Source organism: Bubalus kerabau, chromosome 7, assembly GCF_029407905.1.
Source record: "Bubalus kerabau isolate K-KA32 ecotype Philippines breed swamp buffalo chromosome 7, PCC_UOA_SB_1v2, whole genome shotgun sequence".
Lineage (NCBI taxonomy): Eukaryota > Metazoa > Chordata > Mammalia > Artiodactyla > Bovidae > Bubalus > Bubalus kerabau.
This window is the reverse complement of record NC_073630.1, coordinates 21,538,109-21,552,343: the sequence shown is the minus strand read 5'-3', so window position 1 is coordinate 21,552,343 and position 14,235 is coordinate 21,538,109. Positions and strand designations below refer to the sequence as shown.

The window sequence follows — 14,235 nt, the reverse complement described above, 5'->3', positions numbered from 1 at the left end:
AAAAATTGAGAGAACTTATAAGAACATAATGTATTAAAATATGATTACTTTTTTATCACATAAAAACGTAGCTTTAGGTAATTTGAAATTATATAAATACTTGATTACCAATAGTAACTTAAATTATTTTTAATTGTTTTTGTTAGCTTGGTTTGTAGAAGCAAATCAGAATGTACAATTTTAATTAAAAAATAATGATCAAACATTTCTTTTACAGTGGATCAGGACAAACAATTAAAATGCAGACAGAAAACTTGGGTGTCATTTATTATGTCAACAAGGACTTTAAAAATGAATATAAAGGAATGTTACTACAAAAGGTAGAAAAGAGTGTGGAAGAAGATTATGTGACTAATATTCGAAATAATTGCTGGAAAGAAAGACAACAAAGTAAGTTTACATTTTAAATGTTTAACATTTAAAAATTTATTCAGAGTCTTGGAATTGATTACTGAAGATTTCTTTACTCAAGGGATGTTCTAAAATTGCCTGGCACCTACCTGGAGCCTGGTACTTAAGTGAGACAATGTGTTTTAATGTACTTGCGGCCTTATAACAATATTTGGCACGTGGCAAAGACAATGGTATTTGTGTTATTGTTGTTCTTAGTAACTATAGGTGGAATAAGTAGATAGTATCAAATTTCATTGTATTTAAGATGTTGATGGTTGTAACATGCATCATTATTTTATGACCACTAAGAAAGAAAGTCTTGGCATAAACAATGTCATCAGTTTTAATATACATCCTGTTTCAGAATTAACTTTGAAACTCTTCATTAATTTAGCTTCAACAGGTAGCACTGTTCGTGTACAATGAGTTTTGTTGACAATTCATTTTACTTTACTTATTTTGTATGTAAGAAAGTTCTTGTGAACACTTAATTGTTTAGCATCTTCCAGCCTCAGCTTCCTTAATTTAGTTGTTTCTATAAAAAGATTGACCATAAGAATCTGCTGAAATGTTCCTTGTGAACTGTTTATTATAGTTTTTTGTCTGTTCCAAGTCATAAAGTAGATTATATAGTATAGACTTTGGAATTAAATAGACTGAAATTGAATCCTAGCTCTGAAATTTTTAGCTGAGTGAGTAGTACCAAATATTCTAACCTCATGTATAAGATGGATGATAATGATCAGTGGGAAGAGGAATAACTATAGTTTATATAATACCTATTTTCTCAGTCATTGTCCCAAGCACTTTATGTATATTAACTTATTTAAAATCTACAACAACACTGAGGTTGTTATACCCAATTTGCATGTGAGGAAACTGTGCCAAAGAGAGATTAATTAATAACTTGCCAAAGTCATTAAGGTAATCTGTGAATCAAAACCTATTTGCTTTCAGAATCTAGGCAGTGTGCTCTACAGTCTTCTCATTAATACCTAACTTTATGGGTTTGTTATGAAAATTAAATCAGGGAATAGCTAAAGTGTTTCACATGCAGTAAATACTCAGAAAATGGAAGCAGTTAACATTATTTCTTATCTACTAGGGAAAATTTGATAAACCATTACCTTTATATATTTCTCAGAGAGTTCTTATCTCTAGCCTTGGTTTCTTCTTCTATATTTTGATAATTAGAGTAGAAACCTCCTTGGTGTTTGAGTCTCTGAGTCTGTGAATCAGTATGTTCTCAATGTAGAGAAGGTTACCTTAGTGGTTTTCAACTGGGAATGATTTGCTCCCACCTCCCAGTGGACATTTGATAATGTCTGGAAACTTTATGTGAATCAACATGGGGTTGGAGTAGAAGAGATTGCTTCTAGCATCTAAATGGGTTAAGGCCAGGGATGCTGCTGAAACATTCTGCAGTGCACAGGACAGCCTCCACAACAAAAATTATCTAGCCCTATATGCCAGTATTGTTGAGGTTGAGAAACTGTGCATCAGCCAAATGTCTTAAGAGAAGTATTTACCAAATTTTATTTATTTAATTTTATTTCACTTAATTTTTTTATCTGTAATACCTCACACAACTGTTGGATGAATGAGTAATGGATTCATATGAATGAATGACAGGGCTCTGGTGTCTCAGATGGTAAAGAATCTCCCTGCAATGTGGGAGACCCTGGGTTAGGATGATCCCCTGGAGAAGGGAATGGCAACCCACTCCAGTATTCTTGCCCGGAGAATTCTATGGACGGAGAAGCCTGGTGAGTTACAGTCCACAAGGTTGCAAAGAGTCAGACACAACTGAGCAACTAATACTCACACACACATGAATGAATGCAAGGCCTACCTATTTTGTGCTAAAAGAATGATGAGTACATTACATATATCACTTTCAAATACAAGTTCTAGTCCCCAGCCAAAAACGGGTGATTTTTGAGTTTTGCATGCTTATATTCTATTAAATAATAGGGAAGTGACTGCATAAATAGAAAGGAAAGATAACTCACATTTATGGATGAAAGTGTAATGTTATGTTTAAAGTGTTGGCTCTGGGAATCCCTTGCAAGATCCTGGCTTCATCAACACGGTTACCTAGGCCAAGTTACTCAACCTCTCTAAATCTCAGTTATCTCATCATTAAAATATGGACCAGAACAGATAATATTTGTTAACACTTAGCATAATGCCTTGTACCCATATGTATTCTATATTACTGTTTATTATAATTTTGTTTTACTCTTTCCCTAGCATGAGCCAAGTGGGGTTTTTTTTTTTGCATAATTTAATCTCTTAATAGTTCAACAAGATCACTATCAATTGGTTTCATGGACCCTTCAGTCCATCTTCTGTCCACTATACCACATTGTCTACAGCTATATTGTACACATTTACATGTGTCTTTCAAAGTTACTATCAGAAGTTTTAGCTAAATCTGTTTTAATGTCATTATTTATAAAACAACTTGCTTGTGTTCAAAAATATCAATGAAATAAGACAAAGCTCTTAAAGACAAAGAGACATGACTACTGAATACGGTATGTGATCCCAAATTGAATCCTGGGTGGGAGGAAACCGTTATAAAGGACATCATTGGGACAATTGGTGAAATTTGAATATGGACTATGTATTAGATAATAGTATTATGTCTAATAGTATTATGTCATTGTTAAATTTATGGATTTGAAAATTGTATTGTGGTTATATAAGAGAATGCCCTTGTTCTTAGGAGAAACTTGCTGAAGTATTAGGAATGAAAGGTCATGATGCCTGTAACTTAACTCTCAAAAAGTTCTGCAAAATAATCGCCACCACAACAGTAACAGCAGCCTTTGCTGTAGAACGCTAAAGCAGATCTGACAGAATGTGAAAAATTAGTCAATCAAGCTAAAGGGCTTTAGAATGTTTATTGTGGTACTCTTTAACTTGTGTATATTTGAAATTTTTAAAATAAACTTCAGCAAATTCAGCCTCTTAATGAAAGTGAAAGTGGAGAGTGAAAAAGTTGGCTTAAAGCTCAACATTCAGAAAACGAAGGTCATGGCATCTGGTCCCACCACTTCATGGGAAATAGATGGGGAAACAGTAGAAACAGTGTCAGACTTTATTTTTTCTGGGCTCCAAAATCACTACAGATAGTGACTGCAGCCATGAAATTAAAAGACACTTACTCCTTGGAAGGAAAGTTATGACCAACCTAGATAGCATATTCAAAAGCAGAGACATTACTTTGCCAACAAAGGTTCGTCTAGTCAAGGCTCTGGTTTTTCCTGTGGTCATGTATGGATGTGAGAGTTGGACTGTGAAGAAGGCTGAGCACTGAAGAATTGATGCTTTTGAACTGTGGTGTTAGAGAAGACTCTTGAGAGTCCCTTGGACTGCAAGGAGATCCAACCAATCCATTCTGAAGGAGATCAGCCCTGGGATTTCTTTGGAAGGAATGATGCTAAAGCTGAAACTCCAGTACTTTGGCCACCTCATGCAAAGAGTTGACTCATTGGAAAAGACTCTGATGCTGGGAGGGATTGGGGGCAAGAGGAGAAGGGGATGACAGAGGATGAGATGGCTAGATGGCATCACTGACTCGATGGACATGAGTCTCAGTGAACTCCGGGAGTTGGTGATGGACAGGGAGGCCTGGCGTGCTGTGATTCATGGGGTCGTAAAGAGTCGGACACGACTGAGTGACTGATCTGATCTGATATATAGGTTAAAGGCTTGGATACTCTTTCGCCAGCATTTTTCTGTTTTGAAGTCACTTCTAATACTGTTATAGGTCTAGATTGGTTAAATGGGTGTTTTATAAAATACAAGCAGTAATCTGAGGTAATGGAAAGAATATTAGGCTAGGAGGTAAAGATTTGAATTGGCATCTAGATTCTGCCATTTACTAGCTCTATGAACTTTGGTTTATCTACCTCACTTGAAAAGAATCATCTGCAGATGGATTTTTTGCACAGAGTCGGACACAACTGAAGCAACATAGCAGCAGCAGCAGCACTTGTAAATAAAAGCAGTGGAATGATTTTGATTGATTGGTTAAATCCTGATTGATCATTTCTGAAGATTTTTACAAATAGAATATACACTTATCTTTGAGTTTATTTTGAATATCATCTTGATTGATGTCTTCTAATTTAGTCTCTGATATTGGTTACATCTTATTTAAAGTGCTCCCACCCTTTAGAAGTGTTAATAGTGAAATGGCTGAGACTACCAGGAAAATGACAAGGAATAAGTTCCCTGAAGAATGTTTGATTTCTAGTCTATATTTCTTTACTAATGTTACCTACATATTGAAGGAAGGCTCAAAAGTACTTATTTGCTAAATACCACTACTCTGATTGTATAGTAAGGTTTTTTTTTTCTTTTTTGTGTTCCTTCAATAAGTTTAGTATATATGGTTTCTAGAAATTATTGGTTTATTTGGCTGTGCCAGACCTTAGTTGTAGCACTTGGATCTCTAGCTGTGGCATGAAAGGATCAAACCTGAGCCCCTGCATTAATTCAGATAAACTCAGAACAAGATTATAAATTTTTCTACTCAGACCTCAATATAATTAATTAATCTGGAACTTTAATAAAGGTCACAGCAAAAACAACCACTGACAGTATTGAATAGCATGTGATATCTTTGGGGAAAGAGATCCAGAGGATGCTTTAGAGCAGTTGTTTTTAAACTTTTGGGGACAGGAGTGGAGGAGGGAAAGGGTTGATAGGATACTATTCTTATTTCTTTTCTAGAGCAACTTGTATTTATTTTATGTGGTAAGATTCTACATGGCTTTTAGGTCTAGTACTTGGATTTCTTTCAAAAAGAAAACAGCTAATAAGAGACTTCCCTGGTGGTCCAGTGGCTGGGACTCTGAGCTCCTAATGCCGGGGTCCCCGGTTCAATCCTTGGTCAGGAAATTAGATCCTACATGCAACAACTAAGAGTTCACATGCAAAAATTAAAGATTCCACATGCTACAGTGAAGGTTGAAGATCTTGTGTGCTGTAACTAAGACCTGGCCTAGCCAAATTTAAAAACAAAAAACAGTTAATAGAAATATTTTGAAGGGCTTCTATGAAGCATCATGAGTTTAAACAACTAGTTGATCTAAATTATTTACTTAGCAAAATATTTTTGTTTGTTAACAGAAACAGATATGCAGTATGCAGCAAAAGTTTACCATGATGAACGACTCCGAAGGAAGGCAGAAGCCTTAAGCATGGACAACTGTAAAGAGTTGGAGCGGCTGACCAGTATTTATAAAGGAGGATGAATGGGAATTTTATTTATACCTTTTAGAGTACTTTCTATTTTTTCTGTAAGTTTAGTTTCATCATGAGAGCTAAAGAAAAAGATTTGATATTGAAAACTAAACTGAATAGTTGATCCTGAAATCTTGGACTGTTTATGACCTACTGGCTCCTTTAAATAGTAAGAAAATGAAAACTAAAATTATTATTTAGTTATGCTTCTGTAATTATTTTTACTTTAAAAGCTTATATGATTCCTAACTAAAAATGTCTTGAGAAAGGATTATCATACCTGTAGCAATTTCTGGTTTTTAGATCCTCCATTTTTTTCCCTTGTCATGTAAATATTTATAGAATGATCATTTTGTGTATATACAGTTTATTGCCTTTTTATTTAAATTCTTTTGGGTTTAACTCCATGAGACACTTTAGTTTAAATTGACAGAATAAATGTTTTATGACAAAATTACATTTTTCTTGTCAGATGTCAAATATGTGGAGTTTACAATGAAACTATCAAAAAGAGAAGAAAAAAACAGAAGCTGTTTAACTTGTGTAAAATCTTGTAGCATTATCAGCTTAGAGAAAATTGATATTTTTAATATTGCCATTATATTCTAAAGTATATATTGAGATAAATGAACTGGTGTAAAGTATCATTTTGCTATTTATTTAGTTTATGAATTGCTAAGCCATGCATAGAAATGAAATGCTATACCGATAGATTTTAAAGAAAATATGAGGAAATGGCTATATAAATATTAACCAAAAAGGGTCTTCAGCAGTAAATTGCAGTTACATCATTTGCAATTCCAATAACTAAAAGGCCCCCACATGTTCATATGTACATCTTTGAAGGCTGCTAAAATTTATGAAGAAAAGGACCTACCTGTTTTACCCCTTGCCCCGTGGAAATCTGCAGTTTCTTCTTAGTGATCATTTAAGCAGGATCCAAAAGTAAATGGGTTCTTACTATTGTCTAAGTAATAAGAAAAATTACTACTAAAATGAAGCTTGTGCCTTTTAACCTGATTGCCAACTGTTAAACATATACGTAGATTACAGCACACTTACTTGATCAGAGCATGATCTGTTTGGCCATACGGACAGTAAACAGAAATATAGCAGCAGGTAGAATAGTGATTTATAGCAGGTTATCTTTACAAAATTGGAGCTCAGATTTATTCACCATTAAGTAATTCAATTAATCCTATAGGAATAAGCTCCTTACAGTTACATCCAAAAATGTAAATTGGAAAAATCAGCTGGAAATTGAAGTTTTTGGTGCCTATATATTAGATATGAAGCTATTTGATTTCTAGTCTTCTATGGTTTAACAAGTTGTAGTACTTTAATGATTTTGCTTTCATACTCATTTAACAGAACATAAACACATCTTTGGTTTTTTTTCTGTGTGTGGGAGAATGCTGGTTAGAGTGTGGTGTTCTTTTATTTAAAGTTTTTTTCCTGAGTATAATTTATATAGCATATGTTGAATAGAACTTCTGAAATGACCATTCTTTTTTAAATGTTCTCTTATCAATAGAAATGCCTTGATTGAATTAGTCGTTTAACTAAACAACATACTGTCCTAGAAAAACTGGACAGCTTAACCAACTTTCTTTAGAAATGTAACCTTAAAAAAAAAAATAAAATAGCGTGCCTAAAAGAAAATATAATCTAAAATGTTTTCTTCAGCCTATAGAATGAGTTTCTTAAAAAAATAAAGTAATAGCATTCTAATTAACTGAAAGTTTATATGCACCAAAAAACTTATAAAAATTTAAATGAAAAAATTCCATCCATTAATTTTCTGGTTTTAATGGGAAATTTACACTATTGTGATTGATGTTTATGTGAATTGAACTCTTGTTGACTGATTGTTTTTCCCTTAATCCTGATTTTAAAGGAACAGGTGAAGTTATCATGTTAAGTGAAGTTATATATTACGAAGTCATACATGGCTTTTGGACAGTATTATATTTCAGTTGCATTACATTAAATTTCATGAAATGTGTTTGATAAAATGTTCAAATGACTTTGGTAAAGGACTGATTGAGTGCCTGACAATTTAAGCTACATGTAAAGTATGCAAGTAAAGAGTAAGTCCTTAATGTCACCTATGTCATGATGTAAAGGCCCATCCAAGTAAGTGTCTTAGAATTTTGGGTTAATTCTACAAAGTAAAATGACCTAATCTATGTTTGTTTGTTTCTGTAATCAAAGTATAGTTGATTTTCAGTGTCAGCTATCTTAAAACGTAAGATTCTCACTTTTTCTGCTCTTCTAACAAAAATCCCAATGTTTTGCCATCGTATTTTTAGCTACCTGAGCTCTCCAATTTAATGTGATAACTTGTCCTCTTCATTTTAATCATTGCCTAAATGCTCTCAGTTTTTGAATATTGCTTTACTAGCTTCTCTGACTGGTATTTTAGAAGTTTGGAAACAATTATATTTATTAATGCTTTACATTTTTATCCCTTTTAAACACACACACAGACATCAATGTTCTTGCAGGAATTTGGGGGAAAGTAAAATAGTACCTTTTCTCCCCCTCTTTTGATTTTTTTTGTTTCCCGATAGATGTTAGTCCTTTGTAAGTTTTGGAACTTATTGTGAGCAAATCTGAGAATTTAATTCTTGACAATGAGAAATAATAAGTGAAACTATGTTTTGGGAACAGACTGCATTTGAATGCTTAAATAAGTATTTGTTTCGTAATCATTCCATTCTTATTTATGATCTACAAAGATTTGGTAGAGAAAAGTAAATCCTTAAGGTACATGTGTGCCAGTGCATTAGGCCTTTCTGCTTGTATGTCACCTCAGGTTTTATTGGTAAGAACAGGAAGGTAGAATTCCAGCTCTTTATTTTAATTGCACTTTAATGCTTAAGTGTTCTTCCTGTTGCATCTTTAGTTACACTATTATGTAAAATAGATCCTGAGAGAAATGATTAACCTCTTGACTTCCCTTTGTTGATCTGTAGTATTTTTAAATGCAGGTGTTATTTAACAGATGTGACATGTTAATATTACTTAATAATTCATTCAACAGATTTCATTTAAAAACTCCCACCTGTGTAAAGGCAGTGAAATATTCCATGATGTTGGCCTAAGGACCAATAAGCCGTCTTTTTAGTTAAGTAAGAATTATGTCAAAAGACCAAAAGATTCAAAAGGAGATTTGTGCACTTACTTAGCTTCTCCATAAGAAGCTTGTGTTCAGTATTACTATACTGTTGTCTGTCTTCATACTGAGTAACCAACTGAAAGGGCATTTATAATCTTTTTTTTTAAACAGAAAACCTTCTGAAAATGAATAATAGATCTTAATTTTAATCTGTACTAGATAGCTGAAAGATTTTGTCTCTTGGCCACATTGGACTACTGTTTAAAGTTTGTAAAATTCTCTATATAGTCTCATAATAACATCATAGTTTCCGGGTTTTTGTTTTTGTTTTGTTTAATTTTTAAAGAAAAAGTGCATAGAATGAGCATCTTCAGGAACTCTTGTACATCCCTTTAATCATCTGGCAGGCAATACAGTCCTCGAATTCAGGCTTCCTTTCTGGTTTTATTACTATTAAATAGACAGTTTCATATAAATGGAAACATTTTCCCTCAAAACACTAGTTCAGAACATATTCCTTATATTAAGGATTATGTAACCACATCTTTTGTAAATTCCTTGTGTGTAACTTTCCTGTTGGTATGTAATTTCTTTTCATTTAATTTTATTATCTGCTGGTTTTGGGGCCAATAGATTTGTGAATATTCTCTGGATGTGTCCATGTATAGATGTATATATATAGATAAATATATATATATATAAATATATTTTCCAGCTAATACCTCAAATGTGTGATTGTTTAATATATACCACATTATGTTTGCACAGTGCAGGGCTTCCATTAGCAGTGGATTTTCTTATTTCTAAATTTGAAAATCAGTCCATAGAATTTCATTGGTGTGAGTTCTTTTTGTTGATCTTTTCCATATTTTAACAGAGATTCCTACTATAAGGCCCATACTTCAAATATAATTGTATTTTCTATAGCAGTCTGGAAATATATAAGGGGTAAGAAGTGTTTTTTGCAATGTTTTAGTAAGTTTTCATTAAAAATTGGGATTACTGATTGCAAAACTGTCTGGTAATGCATAACAGATGACATCTGGCATGAATGTGAATGTCTTATTCACTTCAGTACAGGAGTTGGGAGACTCTAATCTGATATTCTACTTTGCCATTTAATAGTACCACTAAAATAATAGATTTTTCAGTGACATTGGAGTATTTTAAGCATCGATTTTAAAATGAATTGTTTTGGATTCTGGATGGATGTCTGTGTCAGTGAAAAGAAAGAAACTCACACATAAATGGTATTTTTGTAATTTATTTGTATTAAGAAATGCTTCTTACCTTTTTTGTTTTTTTTTCAGTTTTTGGATTGCTACATAAGACTTTTCTTTCCATATAAAGCTTAGATCATGTGTTTTTTTAAAAGCTGCAGGTAATTTTCAAGGTGTGATGGAATTTTAATGGAAGCCTTGTATAAGTTAAATGAAGTGAAATTGGTAAAGATCTTATTTGTCTATAGTGCATTCAAAATTATACAGTTAGATTTAAAAATGAAATGTCTGAGTTGTAAAATATTTAATGTTGTATCAGACTTACATAAAATGAAATTTTCTGTGTGAGAACTCTGTTAAAGAAAATACATTTGATTTTTAATGAATGTTCTGAATGATTTATGATGAATTTTTGTCTTTCAGTCTTTGCAGTTTATCTCAATATATGAATAAAAAGGTCTGTTCTCACTGTAAAGGATTTGTTCTTATCATGTTTTATATTCTTACTATGACTTTTCTTTCATTCATTCAACCAGTCAACAAACGTATGAATATTTGCTATGACCTAGGAAGTAATGTGGGAATTAATCACTGAAAAAGACCAAAATCTTCATGAAGTTTACATCTAGCAAGGGAAATAAATGTCAAGTAAATAACTACTTATGATAAATGCTATAAAGAAAATTACAAGGTACAATGAAAGCATGTATCTAGAAAACTTTTGGAGAAGGCATTGGCACCCCACTCCAATACTCTTGCCTGGAAAATCCCACGGATGGAGGAGCCTGGTAGGCTGCAGACCATGGGGTCTCGAAGAGTCGGACACGACTGAGCAACTTCACTTTCACTTTTCCCTTTCATGCACTGGAGAAGGACATGGCAACCCACTCCAGTGTTCTTGCCTGGAGAATCCCAGGGACGGGGGAGCCTGGTGGGCTGCCGTCTATGGGGTCGCACAGAGTCGGGACACGACTGAAGCAACTTAGCAGCAGCAGCAGAAAACTTTACTCTGGGAGGTTAGGGAAGTTTTCTCTGAGAATGTGAGTTTAAGCTGAAACCCATAAGATGAGATAAGTCAGAGTGAGGTGAATGCTGGATAAGTATTTCAGGCAGAGTGTGCTAAGTAGATAAGGTCATAGAAACTTTACAGAAGTGAAAACAAACTTGTAAGATTATGACCTAGGGACCGAGACCAAGTTAGAGAATTAAGGGCCAAATCCCATGAGGCTATATATATATATACATACATACATATATATATATATACACACATATATATATACATACATACACACACACATATATATAGTTCATCTAAATTTAGTTCATCTAAATTTGAGGTTATGTCAGGCAGGAAAGATGGCAGGGGTGTCTAAGATGTTGACAAGTGAGTAATTTCACTATTAGATGTAAGCCAGAGATCAAGGGAATTAGCGATCTCTGAAGTGACTGGTGCGTGACAATGGGTGAGAGTACAGTAGAGAAAGTTATTGTATAGATCTTAAATTGCATTTTCCACGGACTACATTCCAAACCACAGGCAGAATCAAAATTTATAAGACATTTTACAACTCAGCCAGTGTAAGTTATAAAATTTTTATTTTTGTATGTTGGAGAATCAGCAAGCTTCTCCTTCCCATTTAAGTTTGCATACCAGCTAGAATTTTTACACAGATAGTGGAACCAACCTAAATTCAGATGATTGTTTATTTTTTGATAGGAAACCAAAATTTTTTTAAAAAGTGAGAATTAAAAAACAATTTTTTTAAAGCTGTATTCAACAGCTGAGAGAAATTTAAGCTAAAGAGAAGCAAAAACAAAGGCTCTGATATAACAAAGTCAGAGCAGGTGTATGTTAACTATATAATGTACTATTATGCAAAATAGCAAATTTGTATAATGAGATAAAAATTTTATGTGCATAGGCATGCATACAATGTCTGTTTCTTTCTGAACCTCAGCAATCATCTGTTACATCCCACTTTGGAGAACTGGCATATCGTGCTGATTATCTTTTAGGTCAGTAAATATTTCCCTTAGTCCTGGACTAACAGCAGTGTTATTGATGGGTAAATGCAAACAGATCAGTCTGAGTACATAAGGACTTCTACTGACGTGCCATAATTTAGAAACCACCATGCTTGGAAATTAAAAATCTTACTAGATTTTTCAATTTGCAGACGTTAGTGGTGGTATTTGGTATCTGAAGATCTTGGAAAGCTGTGCTCTCCCTTTTTGCCACTCAAGAGGAAGAAAAAAATCAGCAATGTTTTCCAGGTCAACTACTATGTAATAATGTTATTAAGATGTATAATTTTGTTAAAATGAAAAGTAATGCTTCCAGAAATTAGAAGTCTTGCTAGAGTTCATATTTTTATTTGACTCCAAACTTAGGGGCAAATGAAGGGGAGAAACAGTGGGGAAATGAGAAATGAGTTTTAGTCAGGGTCAAGACTAATGACTTCTCGTAATCACTCTCATTCTACAAATGTTGAATGCATACCTACACAGTGCAAGAAACAAGCATTGTAAGAAACTGAAAAAAAAAAATTGAAACCATGACCCCTCCTAGACCTTATGGTCTCATTGGATAAGCAAATTAAAGCTATGACACATAATTATGCACAAATAAATATCAGTTGTTCTTGGTAATATATAGGAACTTTCAAGAGAATATGATGGATGAGAAGGTGTTATAAGGAAACAAGATTTAAATGGCTAAGGTAGAAAATGAAGGGGTTTAAAACATGTCACCCTGAAATACGCCACAGCAAATGCATGAAAGGCTCTCTGACCTCCCACCTTCACTTAAAGGCTTGTTGTAAAACTTCCCATGAGAAATGTGCCCTCCTTCTACCAGAAAGAGAAAAACATACTTATCACCAGAGATGGGACTGACACTGATATGGACCTGTATAAACAAACCTACTAAAATAACCCTTATCTTCCATTAGTTTATTCCATTTAATAGTCACCGTCATACAATTTACTGCTCTTAGCCTAAGCCCCTTGTTTTGTCTCATCCTCACAAGTTTATTGTTCTTTGTGTAAAATGGCATATAAATTTTTGGGCCTAACGAAGTTTTGGATCTTCATTTTTCTTCTGAAGACTCTCATGTACATGTTAAAGTAGTAAATGCATTTCTGTGTTTTGCTCCTGTCAATCTGTCTGTCAATTTCACTGTTAGCCCAGCCACAAAATCTAATAAGGTATAAGGAAGTTTTTCCTCTCCTACAGGAGAAATAAACATTTCAGATTAAGGAATTTCCACAACTGCCTGGGACAATAAGAGCCATTTTGATGGAAGGGTGAGATAATCAATTTGGCTGAAAAATAGGATTCACATTAGATTGCATTTACAAGTAAAATGAAATGATTAAAGACTATGTCAACTATTGTCTGCAATGGTATGTCACCAAAGATTAGTTTGGTCAGCAATAATGTACATTGTTTTAGAAACGTTTAACTGGCTACTGATGTAAGCCTTGCTGAATACAGTAAGGGTTGAATGAAGAGCTGAAAAAATATAAATGTAAAAAATCGTTAAGTGAGAAAAGGACATGAGAAAGGAAAGAGAAAACATGATACCTGACAGAATCATGGAACCAACAAGGACATAGATCAGGAAACAGGTTTACTGGAGTTTTTAGTACCTTTGGGTTAGAACTGACAGAGGTATGTAGAAATATTCAATATCCAACCAGCAGCTGAAAATATGAACCTCGAACTCAGAGGAAAGGTGCAGATTTAGGAATCACATTCGCAGGATACTGTGGAAAGAAAAACAGCAGAAGAATCGAAGACAAGCTTTAGGAGTGAGGAGATTGGGTGAGGAACTAAAATAAGTGCGGTGTTCTAGAGGCTAAGAAATCAACGGAAAAGAAGTGGTCTTAAATGATGTCAGTTGCTATGGAACTGTCAAATTCTCTTATAATGACAAGATCATTTTTAACAGCTAGGTGCTTTGTAGCTTACCATTTCATCCTCCTAAAGGTAACTAGCAAATTAGTATCTTTCCACCACACCTTGGTCTATAGCTGGTTCCTTTTGCACTTCTATTTTCAGGGATCCCTTGGATTTCAAGGAGCTCAAATCAGTCAATCCATCAACCCTGAATTTTCATTGGAAGGGTTGACGCTGATGCTGAAGCTCCAATACTTGGCCACCTTATGCGAAGGTGACATTTGAAAAGACTTGATGCTGGGAAAGACTGAAGGCAGGAGGAGAAGGGGACGACAGAG

General features: G+C 33.9%; 1 protein-coding gene across 3 annotated transcripts in view; it reads left to right on the top strand.

The window, feature by feature from the left end:
* DNAJB14 (DnaJ heat shock protein family (Hsp40) member B14) overlaps window positions 1-10,467 on the top strand; it is a 43,909-nt gene extending 33,442 nt beyond the window's left edge. For all 3 annotated transcript variants that reach the window (XM_055587799.1, XM_055587797.1, XM_055587801.1), the window contains 2 exons: window positions 218-390; window positions 5,539-10,467. In XM_055587799.1, coding sequence (XP_055443774.1) covers window positions 218-390; window positions 5,539-5,663 — 298 coding nt within the window. In that variant the 3' untranslated portion in view covers window positions 5,664-10,467. The remainder of the gene's footprint in view (window positions 1-217; window positions 391-5,538) is intronic.
* Window positions 10,468-14,235: the final 3,768 nt, after the last annotated feature.